Source organism: Myripristis murdjan, chromosome 9 (assembly GCF_902150065.1).
Source record: "Myripristis murdjan chromosome 9, fMyrMur1.1, whole genome shotgun sequence".
Taxonomy (NCBI): Eukaryota; Metazoa; Chordata; class Actinopteri; order Holocentriformes; family Holocentridae; genus Myripristis; species Myripristis murdjan.
The window spans coordinates 11,290,039-11,313,144 of NC_043988.1; the positions used below are offsets into that span (position 1 = coordinate 11,290,039).

Here is a 23,106-nt window from a genome sequence, read left to right on the forward strand (position 1 = left end):
CACTGTAAAACTGTCACTTTGAAGCTGCAAGACAACCTCCAGACTTCGGCAGGCTGATGTTGAATGGGGTCAACAAAGGGACAGAGCTCCCAGACACAGCAGCAAACACTCCTCAAGTACAGAGTGCAATCTGAAATACAACTGATATGATATGGAAAAATAGGAGGTTAAATGGACGACTTGAAATGTACTCGTTCATCCGAGATAAGCCCCCCTCTGATTCTTTAATCTGACACTCTAAAAATGGCCAGCAGCATCAGTGAGCTTGACACAAAACAGCAGACATGGGACACATGGTATTAGTCAATTCTTTTTGTGCTTTACTTTAAAGTACTTCAAGTGAAGTCTGCAATGCAATGAGCTTCACAACATTAAAACAATCATAGAAAAAGACTTAAAATCAAATGAGTATTACTGATCTCTGATTAAGAAGTTATTTGACACTATCTACTTCAGTCTTAACGCTATAAACACAGCTTGTCTCAGGACCGCAAGGCAGCGCAGTTCTCTACGATGTCGAGCAGTGCAACGATTTGTTCACTGTGCCAGTTACCAATTCTGCCAATTCAACTGCATCAAACTGTTAACAGAGAGAAATAGAAAAATTGTCCTGACTTCAGCCTGAATTGATATTAGCTGTTTTGAATCACATCACTGAATTCTTAAAAAAAAAAAAAAAACACAGGCTTAACACTGTGGTGATCTAACAGAACTATTTTTTAAAATCAATTTATATAATATCTCAGTAACTATATTACCTGATTTTTTTTTTTTAACATTTTAGAGCAAAAGAACAGTCTTGCATTACTGCACATGCTTATTTCATGGATAAGAAAAAGTTGTCCTGATTTCTCATAGAAATCATTTACTCAAACTGTAGCTTACAAATTTGAATCACACCACTCCAAGAAACAAAATCATTCTCATATCAAATCGCCAGCCTGTGACTCATAAATTTAACTAGATCTCTTTATAGGCCAGAAATTCACAGCCCTAATAATTTTATGAACATATATAGCTTTGATGAATTAAGTGTCTCTGCTGTCTCGTCCCAGATCTCAGACAAGCCAAGACAAATATCAGGAAACGGTCGCTTACAGTGCACTGTCTTGTGGTTAAATCTGAAATCCCCCTACGTTTTAATTTAAGGGTTAGTGTACATTAGACCCCACAGTGCCGACACGCTTCACATGCTGCCATCTGCCTCCAGTGGGAGGGGAGATATGAGGATCTGAGGCAGACAGGGGTAATGCTCGCACCAGACAAGGATGCACCAGGAAAAAGATACTGGGACATCGAAAACAGTCTTCTGCTCTGAACCTCTCGAATGCTGTTTACTTCATTATTGCTGCTGGTGCATCAGTTGACTGCCCTTAAACAATGGCATGGGTAACTGCCTACAGGAGGGTTAACATGCCAGACGCATGTAACCTAATGGCCGGGTGGAGGGAGCCTGTTTGTGGCTCGTCACCAGGCCCCTGTTGATCATCGCTGTGAATCCTGACTCATAAATCCATCCATGTGTCCCTAAAGGGCTGCTGGTCAAGATGCTGCATGCTCACTGCTGTCTTTCCCGAAAAAGAAACTTTCAGTCTCAGCACCTGTTTAAATGAAGATTTTAATGTGACAACTGAGGTGAACTTCGGAGTAAGGGTCCTGGCAGGTTTCAGTGACCCAGTTGGGAGGGAATGGGATTTGGTGTGTCCTAGTAGTTGTGCTGGCTTTGGCAGAGGAAGGGGTGGCTGCGATAGCCCTCTTTTGTCTTTTGTTCTCTGCTAGACAATGACAGGATTATAGCGCTCCACCAAGAAAACTCCATTATTCCCAATGCTTCATCCATCCTCCTTCCAGCACAACAATCTCCCCTTACTGGGTCACCCCTCAGCATACTAATAAAACACTGTCAACAGACCACCAAGCCCCCACCTCCTCCAAGCCTCCCTAAATTCCCACTCTCTTTAATCCAGACCCCCCCCAACCCAAGCACAGCATACCGGTGCCCCCCCCACCCCTCTCTCTCAGTTGCCCCATCCCCCTTAACTGCCTCCATTAAAACACATCCCATTCTCGCCCTTCCCCTTTGCCTTGCATTACAGCTGCAGTCTGGAAACACACAAACTCGAACACCCACAGTAATTACAGGGCTTGTGGTTTGGATGGATTACCTATCTGGGGTATTGTCTCAGCCAAACCCCCTCCAAGCCTTCATAAATACCGGTGTAACCCCCTTTTGCCTAGCGCTACTCTAAACAGGAGAGCTGCGCATAACTCACTTCCAGCTATGTGCTTGTCAGGGCAAAGACAAGCTCACGAGAAGCTGAAAGTTGCCACAGAGAGCATGGATCAAAGCAATCTGTCTTTTCCAGGTTCATCTCTTTACTCCATTCAGAAAATATGGCAGTGGCTCTAAGTTCAGCTCCACTTTGCCGTGCGCCCCTGCCTGCTCTAATAAACCTGCTGAGAAATGTTTTGAAGGCTCACTTTGACTTTGTGTGCAGTCACATTGCTCCCACTAAAGCACTGGGATAAACCACTGAATGAGTTAAGTTACATAGTGAAACAAAAGATGAATGGGAAAAACATCTTGCAGAATAGTTATTCATCATCTCTTAACATGGTACTAAAATACATCCTGAAATGTCCCTTATTTTTGCAATTCTTTTCATAAGAGTTGATCACATTGTATGTAAGCATAATAAATCCTGCCATAAGGCTGCAGTCATTAACAACATGACTTACTCATTAATATAAGAGCATTTCGGCATGCACCAAAATATGTGTATGGGCTTATATAGCATATGATAAATCTAAAGAAATGCAAATATAAGCAACAGCATTGGCTGAAGTGTTTGAAAACATGACCACATGCTTCAACATGTATTTTTACATGGTGCTGGGAAGCAATAAATGGCTGCGCTGACAAGTATTTGGCAAATGTTTTTTGCCCCATTGACCTTCCATATAAACCTCGATCCAAGTCTTTCATCTGTTTTGGAAAGGCGTGTGTGATTGAACACATATGAGTTGTCCTTACCCTTGTAGTTTGGATGCACCCGTGGAGCATAAACTCCAAATTTGATGAGGATGGGAACACTGTAACCGAGGCGCACCCACTCCACCACATGCAGAGGGAAGAGGTTTGGGGTGGTGGCTCCTTTGGCAGAAGGGGTGAGATTGCAGCCCAGCTCGGCAGAGCTCCCGACTCTGGCACGGACCAGCGACGCCAAACCTTGAGACACACCTGTGAGAGCAGCATAACAAGGCCATAATGACTTTTCTGTGGACGTTTGCTGATAGCAAAGAGGGCAATAAACAGTAAAAGACCGCGAACAAACACATAAATTAAGATCTGAAAGGGCCGTCTGAACAGAATTATGGGTGCTGTAGAGAGACTGGATTAACTTGGAATTTTTTTGGTTTCTCACTCCAGTAAAAATTGTCCTATTTGCTATACTGAGAATAGATCATAAAAACTTCAACAGCAGCATTTTGGTTGTGTCAAGCCATTGTGGGGAGGGAGGAAGACAGGAGAGACAGCATGAGGCCAAGACATGGAAAAGCTGGAGGGAAATAGATCAACAGTAAAAGGAGGAGAGCTAAGCATTTGATGCTTTTTTTTTGTTGAAACAGAGCCTGGGTGTGCCAATGATCTCCCTGGCGTGTTCTCCATTTAACGTCGGGCACTCAGAGGGCATGTAAAACAATGATGCTCCATTTGGTGACAAGATCGAATGGCTGCAAAGCCTGCAGACACATTGCAATCCCATTAGTGACACCTGGGGCAGTGCCTCCTCTCTCTCACTCACTCGCTCACTCACTCGCTCACTCACTTGCTCCCTCGCTGTCATGTGGCCGTGTGTGCAACTGGGTGCCAGTGTTTGCTCTGCAACTCATCTGGCCTGGTGATTACACTCTAATCTCAGGGGTGGAAAAGGGGGGTGGGGGGCTGCTCTCTGATGCAGGGCAGCAGGCCGGCAGTGTTCCCCCCTCCTTCCCGGCCTGCCTCCCACCCACCAGCCTCTCACCACCCCCTGGGGTACACACATGGTCTGCGAAACAGCGCAATCCCCTTCCCCCCCGCAGAAGCGTGCCTTGGGTTGGGGGCCGGCATAAATCCCAGATTGATCTAAATCCACACCCAGTTATTATTTAAGTAGGATTTTGGCCCCATTCTCCCTTGTCCACTGGTGTCTATCCCATCACCCCTCCTCTTTACTTTCGCCAGTGCAAGCCGAGGGGAGCCGTGCCAGATGCATCAGGATATGTAGGCGACAGTACATACAGCAACATATGCCAGCTGCTTTTCAGTGCTTGACTCAAGCGACATAGGTCTCTTTGATGTAAGTAAACACTAAACTTTTGGTAAAGTAATGCAAACAAAAGCTGCAGAGGAAATTGCAGCAAAAGCAACTGCTAGCCTCAAAAAAACAAAACAAGGAAGCCTAGGGAACAAAATATGAGGAAAGCATGGTAGCTTTGAACATATGCCATGATATTGCTTAAAAAATAAAATGTATCAATTTTCATAATCTGTATTGGCTTGAAAAAACAAAACAACAAAAAAAACATATCATTCCACCACTATAAGACAGAAGTATGAATGAAAAAAAAAAAACACAAACTCAACAAGGACAAATTCATTATGTAAATGTAATGTAAATATATGTCAAGTATCCAGATTTGCATTAGCATACTTACTCAGCAGACAGAGGGCTACGGCAACGGCGACAGCGTGAAGCCACCGGCTCTCCAATCCCATGGCCGTCCTCACACTCCTTCACACATCTCCCAACCTGAAATAAAGCATCACACATGCCTTTGAGTCTGCAGCACAATACCACAACCATTCACACAGCACTGCTGCACAGGGACTTTCCCCACATCCCCACTCAGACACATCTAATCCTTCAAGTTAACATCAACTCATAATCTGGCAACCGCAAGACATCCCAGATGCTTCTTGGTTAATAAATAACTGTACTTTTGGAATATTCTTAATCCCACATTTTAATCTATATTTTGGAAAATTGCATGTCTGCTCTGTGGCTGGATTAAGGCAAATAAGACATTCCAACAAGTGCTGGGAGGAGACAGAAGGAGTAGGGGGGGTTATAAGAGTATGCAAGCTATCGAGGTGTGCCTGTGTAGGAGAGTGTATTTTTGTATGTACGTGTGTGTGTGTCTGATGGCCATCCAACAGACCTGTAGGAGGCTCTAAGTGTATGGAACAGATTAGCCTGATGCATGTGATTGGTCCAGCTCATCCAACAGGTCTTGTCTCAAGCTAAATAGGCCAACAGCAACAGACAGGTGACATATGCAAACGAAAGGTCTATCTCCTTGTCTCCAGATGTTATTTCTTAGCCGTGCTGACATTCACCTTACTAAAATAAACTACCACTACACGATTTGGGTCAAATGAACTGAAATGAGGACTCACAGCACACATCGTACACAGCAACCTGACTGTAAAATGTGCAAAAGGCTCATGCAAGCCCACATGCAAGATTCAGTTATTTTCATCTCAAAATGAACTTCCAAACAAGACTCCACTTCCACAAAATGTGGCCCTGTTGTGGGACCAGGCTGCAGCCCTGTGATGCTGAACTCCTGAGGCCCTAAGCTCAAATTGGATTGGAAGTTTAAGTTAGTGCCCTTTAAACATAATGGAATGACCCGCCCCCCTTTTAACTCACTGCATTCAGCACCCCTAATACCAGCTGATTACTTTAAGTTAATTAAACTAATATAAGAAGGAGGCTATTATTAGAGAGGGGGTAGGTGTGTGATATTAGTTGCCGATAAAGCCCCTGATGCACCACAGAAGCGCAGGATAACCGAATCATGTGACACACACATTTAGTCCCTTATGCTGGCACTTCAGTAAGCAAACATCCCAGAATAGAACGGGAGAAAGACAAATTTATCTCCTGCACTAGACCGATACGCATGTACAGGACTGTGAAGTGCAGGACAGCGGTCAGTGGTAATGACCCTTCTGTTGAACTGTGCTTCTCTGAAGCAAGCACAAAATTCTTCACAAGTGAGACAAATATAAACACCAAAATGAGGTTACAGCAAAGAAAAGGGGCAGGGACAAAAAAAGACTTCAACTGGAATGTGGAATAATAACTCTAGTTCGGGTAAAGGGTGATGGGGAGGGGAGGATGGTGAGGCACAAACAATAGTCATGTACTTGTTGGTAGTTTATGGGTGGCAGAATATTTTATCTGTTAGCCTATGTCTGCAAACAGGAAATAATTGCTCCCACTGAGCAAGCATTATTCGCTCTGTAGGGGTATGGCAGACGAGGTTGATTATAATGGATACAAAACCAAACACAACTGATAAATGGTGTTCATATTTTTGGTTGAATAGCCTGTGTGTCACCTCTGTGCGAAAATTATGCTGGAAGTGATTGCAGCACCACTGCATCATCTTGGCTGCCGTCTTCACAGTCACCAAACTACATGACAGCCAGAGTAATGAGCAAATCCTGTTCCTTATCTCAAATTTCAACTGCTGTCTAGATCTTGAGTAACTTTTGACGAGCTCAAGACATCACACGTCTTGTCTTTGCTCTTGTCTGCTCCGCTGCACCACTGTGCTCCCACACCACCAGAATATATGACAGGCTTAAGGGAACAGACAGGGCTGTGCCTGCGGAGAGCAGATTTATTACAGTGGAAGCCTGGAGGGGGCTTTATCTACAGGTGCAGGGGAAGACAGAGGACAACCAGGTTATTTCCTCGGGCTGCAGAGCAAGACAAGAGGCCATTTAATTGACATGTAAACAGAGGAGGCCTCAAGAAAGAGCCTAGGCATTTAAGTCACAACATGGATCCCATGGTGGGTTGAAAAAGCAGGTAACAGTAGCAAATGCTGTCTACCTGTGTGAGATGTGGATATAGTGTCTGCAAAGCTACAAGTAAGCAATTCACTAGTTTTCATCTGATAATTAACTTACAGAAGAGACGCTGAGGGGTTTGGTATACAACGAACAAACCTGTGGATTAGAGCGTCTTTTCAACAGTAGAGGACATGCATCTTAAGCACTTGCAGTGAGAAGGGCTTTGCCGATGCGCTGATCTTCTCACAAGGCTATCTGAGGGAAAGTGGACATCAACAGCCGTTTCTGAGCCACGAATAAACATTACGAGAACAAATGACAGCAATCCCCTGCTGAATACATCATACCACAAATATTTGATTCCAGTTGAGTCTGTGACACACAAATTACACTGAAGTCACAAAAACAACTTTGAGAATTTGAGTGATTTTGAACATTGTGATGAGATTGTTGGGATTCCAGGCTATAATAAAGACAATCAGAGGCATTTTGCTGCCAAAATTTAAATGATTGGAGGTATTTTGACATTTGAGTGGCTGCATCAAATGGCAGCATCACACAAAGGCTGGCCCTCTAACACCTAGCCTATAACACCTGCACAAAATACCCAAACGCCCAAGATAAATCAAGAATGAAGCCTTCGTATCACAGATTTATGAGCTCAAGGGCTTGTGCAGGGAAAAAAAATGGGTAAAAAATTGCACTGAATGTCCTCTGCTGTACTTCTACCTCAGCAGAGGACATTCATCCGGATAATCTATGTGCATGTGGATACCTTTTACTGGTCAAATGTCACACTGGATCTCAGTGACACAAATTGCTTTGGACCTAGGCGTGACTTAGCCTTCTGGACGGTACACTTGTAACACCCAGTCTAATCCTGCCCTGCTGCTCCAAGTGTTAATAGTGTAATTGAATTAGAAATCAAATTGGGGAGCGCCATCAAGGGCATTCTGTCATCTGGCGGTGCTTGTGGTGACGATTTATGACGTCTCCGACTGTAGATGTGGCTGCTGCCTCAAATAACCCACTAACAATCATTGATGTGTTTGGCTGCTGTAACACCCCACTGGTGGAAGGCAGTCATTATAGACAGTATAATCTATCAAAACTTTTATGTCTTCAACACAACAGTAATAACTTGTCAATCATCTAACTCAACAGCCCAGATTATTCTGCTTACTGGGATGCTAAGTCTGTTGGTGGAATTACAGTTAACATGGCTGGTATAATCGCTGTAAAGCTAGCAGGATATGTCATCCAGATTTTACTGATGACAGATGCCACAAAACTTTGCACCATTAAGATGTAACTGACTGAGGTAGCATGCATGCAAATTTATGGCAACCTCAAGAGAATGCATGATTCTGTGCCAATGAATCCTCTCAGACAATCAGCGAGAAAGTATTTCCAGAATTACAGTCGGCATGCATGGAATAAATTGTCCAAACACTGACATGAAGTCATGGCAAGTGTTTTTAATTGTGGTGCATGTGAGTGGTGGTTGATTCCTACTGTGCTAACCGATAACAGCATCGTGCTAATTCCATTTAGTTAAACTTTTTTGAGTTAGTTTATCACCAGATTTACAGTCTTCCCAAGTGTTGAGCAGAAGGTTGTATTCTAGCTCTTTGTACCACCAACTATTGCTACATATTATGATACAAAACCTAGCATGACCCGTATTGTATCGCAGTACATATTGATTCAGGACATCCTAGCCAATATCAAGTCCTGGTTAGCAGTAACAGCTAGTGAGCCTGCCCGTCCATATGCATCTGTTCCATAAACACAGCACTAAGAGCAAAAGGATTTGCAATGTTAGAATATACAAGCAGGCATAAAACGATGGCTGTAAATGTTCTAGATGCAGTTTGTAATTGATCACAATGTATAGAAGTTAACAAGAACAGGCAATCACTGAAAAATTCTTATCAATCTCCATCTACAGGCAGACCTGAACATTCTGCTGAAAAGTATGTGCTCACATGGAGTTCAGGACAAAAGTAAACATCTGACTGCTTGTGAGTGTGTGAGAGTGTGTTATCCCTCAGCACCTAAGCAGGGCTATCAGTGATGTTTGTGACAGAGACATGCCTGATAAGCAGCAGCATTACTTTCTTAGTAATCCCCGTTAATCCCAACAAAGGCCACAACCCCAGTGCTAACCAGCCTTGGTGTTACCCAAGCACTGACTATCACAGGTACAAAGAGGAATCTCATATCATCATTATTATTAACAATATGAATAAGCCTTTCTTGACCTTTCAAAATTTTTAAAGTGTGACGCGGCCAAGAGGCATCAGCACACAGATGAAACGAAGACTACTGACACACCATACAAACGAAACGAGGGGGGAAAAAAATCCAAGTTTAAAACAGATTTACCATATGAGAGTCAGCCATGTCACACCTGCCATGTCACACCTGGGAATAGAGTCTGCTTCTAATTCCTTTATGAGGTTTTTCAATGACCCAGAGGAACAAAGTCCTTAAATTTCAGTTTATTTCGGAGTATGATCAAGTTAATAGGGGCACAGAATCTAAAAGGTCTCTTACTAAACAGGATTGGATCAGACATTGTATCACCCAAATTGTTGACATAAATGGCAAATAAGAGGAGTCCCAGGACTAAGCCCTGGGGAACACCCTTTAATTATACTGGGACATATCTGTCACGCAACGACAAGGACATCAATTCAGCCCATTTATGTGGGCCACGCAAATAAATAGAGGAAATGCATGCAAACCACCAGTCAAACCTTGGCTGGTTAGACAAACCTACTCAGCAAAGTAATCAATTCATAGATTTTTTTCTGCCTTTACAAACAGAGTAGGCATTCCAGCCAGATTTAGCATCTGTATTGACATTTAATTTAACAATAGGAAATGAGCTGGGCAGACAGTGATGACAGCACGGGCAATGACTAAGAGCTAAGCCGCAGTCTCGTGAGGGGGGGCAGCTTGTATGGATTGGCATACTGATGGGTGGTAACACTATGCATGGTGCTACAGGGTGTAACACTGACTAATCTGCAATGAATGGATTTTTTTGTTGCTCACTCACAAATACAAACTGGGACGATATTTAATTTAATTTGCAAAGTAGCCATAATTCATCTGCACAGCAATGCACTTTCAAACTAGCTGAGCACTGAATAAACCCTAGCATGCAAGTAAATTTATTTAAGGTCCTATAGTTTTCTTTTTTTCATGGAGCCTCAGAGCAGTTCAGAGTCCCATGTGTCCAGTTCCTGACATTATCCTTTAAAGTGTGGGGCTTTTAAAGTGGTCTGGAAGATAAAGCCACTGACAAGATTGCACTGAGATGAACTGATGAACTGAGGGTCTCAAGATAAAGGCAGGTAACCACAGAGCCTAGTGTTAAAGCACCACATGGGTCTCAACTCTGAGCCATCCCGGGTCCTTGGCCAAAGATAAGGTAATGATAGAAGCTAAAGGAAACAGTGTAAATGATATCATGTCTTCTTGACTGGGCCAGCTGTCCAGACTGAGGCTGGGTCAACACCACAGACAGACGTCCACTGGAACATACAGCAGTGCCATGTGTCGTTCACGGTACGCAGTAAGGACTTTGCTGAGCACTTTCTCTAATCTCCTTGAGCTAAATGTGTATAAAATCCTGGAAAGAAGCCAAAACTTTAACTATATGTGCTTTTTTGTAAGAATCAGAATCCCAGACAAACTATTTAAATCTTCATTCTCAATTGTTTTGTCTCATATCAGTGTTTGCATCTCTGCACACTGACACTACAGTGAGATACAGTTCCTGGAAAGAGCTGATCTAAGAGCTTCCACCTAACATAGAGAACTGCACTCTATTCTAATCCCAACTAACACGACAATGGTCAATCACTCCATGATTCATTTGTTTCTCAATCTCAAAAGGTTTCTTTACAGGGCGCAGTGAGTCAAGAAAGTGGCGGTTCAAGCAGCGTGAGCAAGGCTCTCTAATAAACGACATAATAGGATGCGGAGAAAGTGAATTAGCATCTGACGTGATGTTTTCCAACCTGCTTTCATAAAGCTTGGAGGAACCTGATGAGCATGAGCATCGAGCACTGACATGACCCTCCAGAGGATCAACATGATGCCAGAAAACTCACACCACACTGTTAAGAGACGCACTGACACTGAGTAAACTCTTCAAGTCAGTGTCCACTACTTTGATCATATTATGTAATAGGGCTGTCCTCAAATGAGCTGATATTTAAAGAGAAATGGTTTGATCAACTAAACAAAAAGACATTTACCATCTACTGGTTGTCAAAGAATGTGTGAATATTGTTCTGGTAAGCTTATGACTGTAAGGAAATTGCTTGATATGTTAAAAAAATCTTTAAAATTACTAATCCACTAAAAAAAAAATTACTGAAACATTTAACAACCAAATAGTTGATGAAGAATGAAGGCAGCTGGATTTGAAGATTCATATATAGTGGTGTCACTCAAATAAACTATGCTGCAAAACAAGTCATTTCAGGGGCTTTCGGAATAATAATGGAAATTGAAAATAACTTTGGATCAGCTTTGATTTTACAGACTGTGCGTGCAGCATTGCCAGCATGAAAACAGTAAACACCACCCTGGATGCAGGCTGTCTCGGTGTGTCTGTGTGCTGTGCATGTGTGCGAGTGTGTCAGTATTCAAAAGCTGAGCAAAACAAAGGGGAGGAAACACCAGAGTGAGTGAGTGCGATGCAAAAACACACGAGGAGTGCATCAAGTACATAAACTAACCAAGATCAGGATCTGGTTGAGTACATTTTGCAGCATGTGGTGAAGGGGGCAAATGAGCTGTCTGCTGCATTAGGAAACAGGGGCTCATTATTTGTGAACCCCTACAGTGAAGTGTGATGCTCAGCCCTCTGTCACCATCCACAGCTCATGTAAGGCAAAACAGGTGCATCTTTTGTCTGACACTCTGAGTCATAGGGACTGAGAGGAGGGAGTAGGGAATTAAAAAAAAAAAAAAAAAAAAACTATACAAAACACTGTTGTGACTTAATAATGTCCTCACTGTTTTTGATCCAAGGAACAAAGTTCATTGTTGGGTCGACATGATGAAAAAAAAAAAAAAAAAAAAACACTAACCGCGGTGGAGCGTGTAAAAAACAAACCAAAGGCGCGGTAACTAAAAGCACATCATTAGAAAGATGTCACCACTATATAAGCCTATACAGGAATATTTTTATGATATGGGGAATGCAAAATAATAACTGAAAGCTCATGGAGTGCAGACTCACTTTTAAGTTATTATAGCGGATGCCATGAAAAAATGTTTTGTTTTGTTTTTGTTTTGTTTTTCTCAAGGGTATTTACTCGAGTCAGAAGGTATGAGCTTTATCTGAAAGAGACAAAATAACTGAAACACTAGCAGATGTTTTCAAGGACCTAATCCATATAAACATCCCCAAGTAAAGGGCCTACAACATGGGATGCTTCCAGGCTTCCACCGCCCAGCTCCTTACCTTGCTTGAGGCACTTTTTTGTACTTGGAGCTCAAAGTACAATCCTTCAATCCATTGATGACCCTCTTTTTTCTCGTCCTGTAAACCGAATTTAAAGGTCCACTGCCTCTCTCTTTTGGGGAAAAGTGTGATTTAAAAAAAAAGTCGTTTTTTAAGTCAGGTTTTTAAAATGAAGGTGTTTCTCAAGACGCAGGTGGTCACATTTTTTGCTGCGCAGCTCTGAGTCCGGGCATCAAAAACAAGAAATTAAATCCTTCCAATCCAGTGGCTTCATTAAAAGTCGATAAAAGTCGATTAATTCCAGGTAACTTCGGTGAGTCAGCCCATTTAAAGTCCATTTAAAGTTTCTACGCACTGATTATTAGCTTAAATCCGCGCTCTTCTTTGTCCAAAGTTGGAGAAAGTAGCTGTGGGCATGGGTAAAGGTTTGCGGTTAGCTTCATAAATACTCAGAAAAAAGCGCAGTGCCGCGCGTTGTGCAAATTTTCACCGAAAAGGCGCACATTTAGCGAGAAAACGAGCACACGGCACGTTTTGCTGGAGCCGTGCTGCTGCTACTACTACTGCCCTCAGTGAGCCTCTCCTCCCACTACAGCCGCGGCTGGAGCCAGCGTCAAGCTAGCCGCAATGTGACGAGCCCTTCCTGTCTAAGCCTTTCAAAATAATAGTCTAACAGATGAACGGCCAATGTCCAGCCTTAAAATGGGAATAATAATGATTTCATGGTGAAAATGAAACATTCCTTTCCCTGTAATATTTTCTTCATATTATATGTTCGTAGAAGTGCGGGCTTTCCATAAATATTTGAAGACTCAAAAACACAAACCATAAACCATAGAGAGAAGCGTTCTTGAAAAGGTCGATTTCAACCCGTAAAAGTGCCATAATTGTGCAATGGGGGATCGATGATACGCAGTGTCTGAGACGCCAGAGGAGGCTGACACTGAAGACAACGTGACAGCTCTTGTGGTTTTGTTTTGAAGGTGAAGCTGTGTTCCCCTTGGCCTGCCACTTTCCGTCAGGCTTGATGCTCCGTCCAGCTGCTGTTTGAGCGCCTCAGACAAAAGCGCCTTCTCCGTGGGAAAGACCTAACAAAAGGCAAACGCTCAGCCACGGACAAACTGTGGCAGTGCCGAAGAAGTTGTTAGGTCCAGGATCCAGACTAATCTATTTTACAAGTCACTCTAAACCCACAGAAGGAAAAAAATAAAATAAAATCCTGTAATATTGTTCATGTTAAACCATTACATGCATTGTGTTTTAAATCCCCACCCCCACCTCAAAGTGCTGTCACACACACCACCTTCCCTAACCCTCATAAAAATGCTATAGAGACTTAGTGTATGCGGTATTAAATAGAGAGATAAATCCTATAGTAACATTATAGCATCACTTTCCTCATTCCTATGATAACATACAGTGTGTGACATTTTCAGTGGGAGGACAATAAAAATTCTTGTGGCAAAGCTGACATACAACCATGCATCTGCATATAAACTATTGTATAATAAACTGTTGCAATGACTATTGTTACAGGCTGAATTCAACCACACCGTGCCAAGGGAGCACCACATCACCACCCTGGAGCAAACTGTCACCCCTTCCAGGCTTTCATATGCTGCAGGACTCCTAACATACTGTATACATGCCCTTTGGTGGCCTACTGCATCCTGCTCCTATTGAAAAAAACCTTTAGAGACAGTCTGTATCACCACAGGGTGGCGTTGGTTGGCTCAGAACAATAGAGACTAGTCTGCAGGCCTTAACACGGCAGCAAATCTGGGCCTTTTAAATGTCAAGGACAGTATTTACTGGCAGGAAAGGAAACAATAAAATGCAATAAAGACATAAATTAGAATTAGAGGCTGATTATTGCTAAGTGAACAATATGTAAAAGGGTTCTGCGTCAGTGACATGTTGCTGTGGCTTGACAACAACTAGTAGAGTGGCAATATGTGTAAAGAAAAAAAAATGTGCACAGTGCAAAAGAGATACCCCTAATGAAAAATCTATAACATGCCTATACACTTAGTGTCATTTTATTGTACTTTTTATTGTACTTAATGTTTTTATTAAATCTCCCATGGTATCACTACACTATTTCTTCAGGGTCTTACCGTTTTGCTGTGGTTTTAGCATAATATCTCTCTACAAGTTCCAACAGGATAATCATACTTATCGTCTTATAGGAGCACAAAGCTTAAATTTAAACAGTAACCATGCATACCATTGGCACAATAGCAGTGAATAGGATTACATCTAAAGATTGCTATAAATCACACAGCATTACCAAGATAGTGAAAAATATTGGCTTAGTCACGTGCAAACAGCTGTGGCAATGAACGTGCAGACATTTGCAGCAATACACCGTCTATCACTGTCTTTTACGAGTGATGGTGTGTGTGAAAGCATGTGAGTGTGCTTACTGAAAAGGCAGACAGCCATTGTAAAAAAAAGAAAAAAAAAAAGAAAAAGCTGTTAAGCTGAAGGAAGGTGTTTGACCCACACTGGCTAACAGTTTTCTTTTTTTCTCAGTGGACATGTTTTCTGGCAATAAAAAGAAAATAAATAGAGAAATAAATAAAAGACTGTCCTTGAGGATCTCCAAGAGAAAGGCTGTTTTTTTTTCAGTTGCTGAGGGTAATTTACAAGCTCCACTTTTGCTAAGGGAAATGTTATTGCCACTGTATTAATTTTACCGTCTTGTATGGCAATGGAGCTTTTCAAGGAAAAATGGAGGATGATGAGTTTGCCCTCAGGTTAACAGAATCTCAGGTCTTAACTGTGTGTTTACCTCTTTTTTTGACAAAGTTTACTCCCACAGGCCAGGTACACCATATGGAGATCAAAGGATTGGCATTAATCAGATGAAATCCTCCAGGAGAGAACACCTCTGGAAAGCAAGGTGGAATTAACTGGAAGGTAAGGGACTTCCTCTACCATTTATTCAGCTTTCACTGATATGTTGGGCCAATAATGGCCTTCTACTCAATATTTGATAGAGGCCATGGTCATGTCATCCAACTCTGACAAGACTCATGTTACTCCCTAACCACATATGTTAAAAAAAAAAAAAAAAAAAAAAAAAGATATATATATATCCCTATATCTATGGATATAAAATGTGCTATAATTTGTTTTTCTTCAACTTAATTACTGTTTCAGAAGCTTATCCACACTACAAAGCATAGCATTCTGGGGAAAACATTCAATTTAAAGGTATTTAATAATGGCACTATCAGCTAAAAAGTCTATAAATATTGGTATTATATCGGCCTTCAAAAACTAGTATCAGTCAAACGCTAGTTAAGAGTGTGATTGTGTTTTTTTTCTGTTAATAAGAAAGCATTATTTAAGACTTTATTTTCCATGCCACACAGTATGAGTGCATCATGGTGAGATTGTGGCAAAGGCGCTCTAAGTGTAAGACGAGCTAAACAATGAAATAAAAAAGAATGTGTACACAAGATTACACAGACAATAGCACCTCCAAGATAAATAGACAAAGAGTCATCAAATTACAATTTTATTTATTGACCAAGCTAACAAAAGAAACAAAACAGTAATTGAATAAAGCAATGTCTGATACAGATTTTGCTTTATACCAGGAGGTTGGCATTAACTACTTAAGAATAAAGACTTATGAGAATAAAATGAAAAATCATTCAGCATTAATGTAATTCACACACCAGGTGATTTACTGAAAATATTTAAACCTATGTTCTTTAACAGCATGGCTGCCTTAAATTCAAGCGCAAACATGAGTTACTTTTAGCACAAAAAGACCAGTGCTAAAGCTAGCTGTGTGTGTGTGTGTGTGTGTGTGTGTGTGTGTGGTGGAGGAGGAGCGGGGGCTGGCTCAGTCATCAAAGTCTGGGATATCATCATAGGAGTAACCCCTGTAGCCTTTTGATGCATAGTAAGCGATCCGTAGGTGGTAAAATCCAGGCAGGAAGACAAGGATTCCAATAATAAGAACAGGCACAGTTCGGTCTGAGGGCTGAAACAGAGAAAAGAAAAAAAACATTTAAGGATGTTGAACTGGATCATGTCAGAATTGCTTGTTAACAAAAAGACATGAAGCCAAAGCCTGTATATATAAATCTACTGGAAACACAGTCTAAATCACATGTGTGTTCACAGAGGTGTCACTCTGGGGTGGGCTGCTTCACACTCACTGTGACTCCAAAGTATCCCGCCAGGAGAAGGGCGCCAATGATGATTAGCAGAGAGCCGATTAAGAAGAGGACAGTGGCTAATGCGATGGCTTTGTATGGGACTTTGGGTGGGCTTCTTTTGAACTGTGGGAGAGGAGAAATCTTTCATTACGACACTTGGATGTGGGACAACAGGCCTTTGATTCGGAGGACATCGCCTGTTTTGTCAGCCATGTCTTGCACCTACTGTACAGGCTGACTGAGGCATAATGTGGACAAAAACAGCTGCAGGAATGTGAAAGTCCACTTCACATGACATACATTGTCCAGCTCTCTCTCTCTCTCTCTCTGTCTCTCTCTGTGTGTGTGTGTGTGTGTGTGTGTGTGTGTGTGTGTGTGTGTGTGTGTGTTGATCCTAATGAAAACAGAAAGGCAATCCCACTACACATGCCTCAAGCATGGTCTCACAAAGCTGATATAAGGGCTTCACTTCATGCCTCTTGTAACTGTTATGTGATGTAAAGGGATGATTATGTGATTATGTGATTACGATTATGTATGATTATGGCCAAGATGAGAAGAGAAATCTGCTTCTAATTTGCTGGTTCAAATTTTTTTGTCATTTCCAATTTTCACAAAAAAGCTGCATTATAAAAAAAAACACTGCAGATGGTTGATAAGAGCGAGGACCACTTAGACTCAACCGGCAGAAATGTGGAATAATTGTGGGGGAAAAAGTGGGTGAATAATATCAGTGACGATGAGAACCAGGCAGACTCAACCATAGTGTGCTTATTCCACATGCTGCCAGTTGAGTCTACAGGGTCCTCACTTCAGTCAACTCTTGGGATTTTTGCGCAATGCACCTTTAAACGAATCTGGTTTGAACTTTGTAATCTCACCATGAAGCTGCATGGAAAAGACCACACCAGACACAGTTTACTGCAGTGTTAATATTGCGTTGTAAATGCTAAAGTTGATATATAATAATCTACCAAGGTGATCATTACAGTGTTTGTTGTTCTTCCTTATCTGTTATTCTTACAGCTTTAATTGTTTTATTCACCCTTATTCAGTGCAGTATGACACAAAGACTCCAGCAATGTAGTGTGGGATACAGTGGGTGACCTTTAGTGTGATTATAACAAACTAAAATGTCAATACAGCATTGATTCTGCCCTTTGCCCAGATAAAATGATGATGCGTATGATGTGGTGTGCACTGTGCATTTCCTATAGGCCTGTGTCAGTCTAACAGGGGGGTGGACAGCTAAATATCCTCCTCTACACCCCCTGCAACCCGTCTTACCTGCAAGTCAATGTAGCCGTCATCATCACTGGCTAATTTGGAGTACCTAACCTTGCTGTTAGGAATCCCATTGGACACAACGCTGCGAGCTGGCATCTTCAGTCTGGAAAAGGACAATATTTCTAACGGAAGCCTGGCTAGTCGAACAGGCGCAACTCCGCCGCCGTCATCCCAACAACAACTGCGGCTTTTCTCCCTCACTAACTCGCTGGCAGCGGCTCTGTTTGGCCTCTCTCTCTCTCGTTAAATAACACACGAATGCCTTTACTACAATCGTGGGTGATTTGATTTCTAACTGCACTTCAGATAACAGCAGGGAGTCGTCTTGTTTCTCGTCGATCTTCCGTGTTATCCGTGCGTCCCTGCGCCACGCTTGCGCACATCGGCGTGTGATTACCGGGTGCTGTTAATGTTGCAGTGATTGGTTTTATAACACAGTATGACTTAACGTGATGTGCATATAACATTACTGCCTGTTATTTCTTGACCATTTGCTGTGAAGGGAATAGGAAATACACAATACACAATGTAATTCTTGGCAGATTTTACACTCTAGATTATATTTTGTGCTGATCCATGTTCACCACAAGAGGGCGCAGTCGAGCTTTAAAGAAAAGCAAGTCACAGCACTGCCTCCCACCTAGGACTGTCACTTCACCACAGGAACGGGCAATCATGTAGCACACAGGGCAAATCTGTTGTCAATCCAGAGACTACAGCTGGTGATTTCAGTGAATAGTTCCTCCTCTGTGGTGAAAGGAGCGATAATCAGTGAAATCACCCGGTGGAGACTGTTCTGTGGCAGGGACAAAAACCTGCTCCCGTGCATGATTGGCCTGTGCACACACTAGTGTCAGGAGCAACACACTTTCAGTGAGAGGAAATGATTTCCTGAGGTTTATAATTTCACCAGCTTGACTTATCCCCTGTGAAGCCGCAGGAGCTATCGAAGGGCTGTATCTTGATATGGTTTCTCTGAGATGGAAGTTGACTCAGTGACATACTCCAAGTCTTCCTCACTAGATTGGCTGGTACTTGTGAGCGTTCTGTAAACTCGGCTGTGGCTCGGCTTGCTGTGGAACCTGAAGTATTCATGAGCCGTTAAACTGCAGCCCAGTAGAGCTGCTGGAACAGTCAGCCTTTTTCACTTTTCTGAGTGGCTATTGGCCCATGGCTCTATCAGCGCAGGTCACAACCTCCGTCTGTGTCTGCAGCCACAAGTGGAGAAACACTGCCCTGTGCAGCTCAGAGGAACATGCACCTGCACAGAGGACATTACCATACAGATAGAAAGTCATCCCTTACAATACTTTTCTCCTAGAAACACATGCTGATGACAGAAATTTTCAGATTCATATACATCACTATTATGAATTCCTTGTTAGACCTTTGGAGAGAATACCAAGAATACATTCAACTTTATTGCTGGTGTATTATTTTCAACATGTGACATCTTGTGTTATGATGGAGTTTTGCGAAGAAAATGGAGGATGATGAGTCTGACTTCAGGTTAACAGAATCTCAGGTCTTAACTACATGTTTCAAAATCAAGTGTAACTGTGTAGAACATTACCATACAGATAGAAAGTCACTCTTTACGACTTTCCTACTAAAATCACATGTTATCATGTGCCTGTGATTTGTAATACTTATAGAATGTAATTAAAGTTGGAAAATATTAGCATATGCAGCTGTTCAATGTTTTAGAATAAAGCCAAAAAAAAAAAAAAAAAGAAACACTGGGTAGAATTTATATTTTGAGAGGAGCCATCGCTGCCAAACAATTTCAAAATGTGTGTGTGTGTGTGTGTGTCATCTACTGTAGTGAGGTCAGACTGCTTATCAGCCTGGGATTGTCATCTCTCTGGTCATGCACAGCAATAACCTGGCCGGTGAACTGGAGACCAGAAAATAGACAAAAGATACAAAAAATAATACTCTGTGACATTTCCCCTGAAATGAATAATTAAAGCTGTTGGGCAGGAATATTGCTATTTTTTTCCCGATGTGTTATTCACATTGCCCTGCTGGTCTGTGGAAAATTGGACTGTCACGTAGACAAATATAGAGTCTCCTGTAGGCAGAATTCAGATAACTGCACAGCCACTGAGCTACAAAAAAAAGCCGGATCATTATGATTTGAGCACTCTGTCTGAGCTGTGCACTACATTTAAGGAGTAAATGCCTGCAGATTGTGAATAATCTTGGAGTCCATTGTGCCGTAGGGAGCAGTGGGAACAAAGCAAATTCATATTTTCATCAAATCTGCTTGCAGCATCACTATGCTCTTGTTGCCCTTAAAGAACACATGGCTTCAAAATGAGTCTCAAGTGATCATAAGCACACTCGGTGACCTTGGCTCTGCCAGGCGCATTACTGTAGTTGCAGGCCATATACTCTGAGCCTTACAACCATTTTATTCCTTTATGATTCATACTCTTGCTGTGTTCGTGTCAGTGCAATATGTGAATCACCATGAACTGCGCTGTATGCTCCTTATCTTCTTATTCACATTTTCAGACGCATATATACCAATATGAACTATTCACCGCAAGACCTCATGGAAGAAATAATCTCTACAAAACTGCTCTGGACCCAAGTGCATTTCAGCTTAGTTTTAAGGTGATTATATATATATATATATATATATATATATATATATATATATATATATATATATATATATATGCATTTTTTATCTCTTGCAATGGCATTTTTTAAAAATGCGTCAGTATAGCAAACTGCATCAAGTGCAAAAAATATTGAATGAATTTGACTCGCTCAGCAACAAGTTCTGCCTCCTCTGTGACAGAAAAAAATAATTATTTATACATCAGCTCTGCCCCCTCTAATAATTCATTGTGTAGGCATTATGTATGTGTATGCTACCGTCTTCACGCTACCTGTTACTGACAGTGGCGCAGGTAAACTTTGCCTCTGTGCCCTTTGGCTGATTAATGATGCCACTTTTCCTGCCCATTACTCACCGTGCTGTGTAAGTGCGAGTTGACTGTACTCATTAGCTAACTCATTAGCCAGGCTGCATCATTGGTGCCTATTCCTTTATGCGCAAATACTTCCCTCTTATCTGTCTAGACTCCTCAGCTGGAAGTCCAATACCTACAAAACAAGGTCACAGCACAAGCCGCTTACTCGGAAGTTAGAGACATGGTTTTTGATTTATCTGCCACGTGGCCTTGGAACAATCGGCACGAAACAGATAAATCTCCAATAATTTCTTTGTTTGTGATTTCAGAACAAATGATGGACCTAGTAGAGGAGGAAAGTAACAATACATGACCGAGTTGTTTTTGTTTTCCACTGTGCCCTTTTTGAAAGTTATTTGAGCAAAGTGCTTGTGTACATCATCACTAAAGTACCTAAAGTTTGCTTTTGCCCTTTGTTTCAGGGTTTTTTGGTAAAAGAGACATGAGTTTCAGCGGGACTCCTCTAGTAATGGATTCCTGCAAATGTAATCCAAAATGCAAATAACAATGCAGCTCAAATAACAACTACAGATGTTAATTAAGCAGAGGATAGACTGGGCTGCTGCTGGTCAGGGAGGCAGAGTGTGTTGTCATGTTAGATAACCCCCCTGACTAAAGCATAATGCCTCCACAGAAGAGCATTGAAACTGAGCACGGCCCCTGGGATGTGTGTGTGTGTGTTTGTGTTTGTGCATGTGTAAGTTTGTGTGTGTAAGAAGTCAGCAGCAGTCACCTCCCCTCCCCATGACCCTGAGGGTATGACACTAAACAGTACGAGAGCAGCAGTCAGGCCGTAATTAGAGTCTTGTACAGAGTGGAGTTCTATCAGCAGAGATAATTAGGTCCGTCTTCATTACGAAAATTCAGATAGTACTATGACTGGAGCCCAACAACAGGCCCGGCCATTATACCACTTGAACATCAGGCAATCTCCCTCAGGCTCAGCTTTCACTTTTAAACACACTGGGAAATGATAAAATGTGGCATGTGGGTGGTGCACAGGTGCTGCACGGCAACGAGCCTTTCGAAATTTGAAATAATCTGCATAGATAAATGTCATTTCTTTGCTATTTTTAGAGCCTTCCAGCAACATGTGGGGGGGGAAATGAATCGGCCGGTTTATGGTTTGGCTTGTGCATGTGTGTGTGTGTGTGTGTGTGTGTGTGTGTGCTCATGTTCGTATGACCAGTAACATGGACATAAGAGAATGTGCATGGTTAAGGTAGGACAGGAGGGATTTAATTTTGTGTTTTAATGCCTCTGTGCTGTAATTTTGGACGACAAGAAAATGACTCCTAAAAGACCATAATGAAGCTGTTTAAAATGGTTATAGCCTATATAGTTTGTTGCCCCAGCGAGGAAGCACATTGCTAAAAAGTCATAAAACAGCTCCTTGATTTAGACCTCATTGCTAAAAAAAAAAAAAATGCTGCTGGACACAAAAACAGTGTGTTTAACATGAACTCACCAAGGACAAGAAACACACCACAATTTATTAACTTATTAATTCAGCCACAGCACATCCTGATATACGATGCAGGACAACAGGATCTGAAACACAGTTCATGTCGAGACATTACAGCAGTAATGAAGCGGTGTGATGATTTATTGATCCACATATGGAATTAGCTGTTAAGACGGTAGACTGTCACTTCAAACCCGTCATCCTACATTATGCATGATATACGGTATGGCTGCAGCACATAATCATCCTGGCCATTGCCACTGATGAATCAAGAAGAAAAAATCTCCTTCAGTTTGTATAAGGGAGAGGATGAACTTAGCTGCGTTTGTGTGTGGGCGGAGAGCTGACTGCTGCTGGACATTTAACATGAACGGCTGCATCAAAGTCAGGACGAAGTCTGTCACCTTCATTCAAGGATGTTAACTCCTAGCTTTCCTGGCATTTTTTTTGACAACACACATTGTAAACAATTGGAACTCAGTGGCTGTGTACCTTTAAAACATATAATTACAAGATGCCGCACACAGGCAGAAGGTTATTCCCTCATTATTTGCTCGCAAAATTGTAAAATGGCTATGTTTTCCTCCAGCGTTGCATACCATCTTACAGCTGCACAGCCAAATTGGTGTTGTAGAGAGTAATGTCAGCTGGAGGGACGTGCACGCTCGGCTGTGTTTGACTGAACTCAGTTGTACCTGCACTAATTTTTATGGATTTAGTCAAAGTCAAAACCATAGGACAGGGAACCTCTTGATATGCAATTAAAGGGAATGTCACTGTAAATGTCACCATTAATGTGAGTGCTCGACTGAGGTACTTGCCTCCATGACGGACGATGTGTCTTTCCA

At 42.0% G+C, this 23,106-nt stretch overlaps 2 protein-coding genes across 2 annotated transcripts in view; both read right to left on the reverse strand.

Annotated features, from left to right (window-relative positions):
* The window catches only part of igsf9b (immunoglobulin superfamily, member 9b), a 31,404-nt gene extending 18,522 nt beyond the window's left edge, over window positions 1-12,882 (reverse strand). The window contains exons 1-3 of the mRNA XM_030060438.1: window positions 12,342-12,882; window positions 4,699-4,793; window positions 3,035-3,241 (exon numbers count right to left, since the gene is read on the reverse strand). Of these exons, the coding sequence (XP_029916298.1) occupies window positions 3,035-3,241; window positions 4,699-4,759 (268 nt within the window). The 5' untranslated portion in view covers window positions 4,760-4,793; window positions 12,342-12,882. The remainder of the gene's footprint in view (window positions 1-3,034; window positions 3,242-4,698; window positions 4,794-12,341) is intronic.
* A 2,968-nt stretch (window positions 12,883-15,850) lies between these two features.
* On the reverse strand, window positions 15,851-18,192 carry tmem230b (transmembrane protein 230b). Its single transcript, XM_030060478.1, has 3 exons — window positions 17,807-18,192; window positions 16,520-16,642; window positions 15,851-16,341 (listed from the first exon to the last, which is right to left on the reverse strand). Exons 1-3 carry the CDS (start codon window positions 17,900-17,902, stop codon window positions 16,201-16,203), a joined length of 360 nt encoding a protein of 119 aa, XP_029916338.1. The 5' UTR covers window positions 17,903-18,192; the 3' UTR covers window positions 15,851-16,200.
* Between the last annotated feature and the right edge of the window lie 4,914 nt (window positions 18,193-23,106).

Excerpts from the sequence above, each read along its gene's own strand:
- tmem230b (XM_030060478.1), bottom strand. The coding sequence starts at position 17,902 with ATGCCAGCTCGCAGCGTTGTGTCCAATGGGATTCCTAACAGCAAGGTT. Across the intron at positions 16,643-17,806 it reads ACGGCTACATTGACTTGCAG|TTCAAAAGAAGCCCACCCAA; the intron begins GTAAGACGGGTT and ends CCTCTCCCACAG. Across the intron at positions 16,342-16,519 it reads CGGGATACTTTGGAGTCACA|CCCTCAGACCGAACTGTGCC; the intron begins GTGAGTGTGAAG and ends TCTCTGTTTCAG.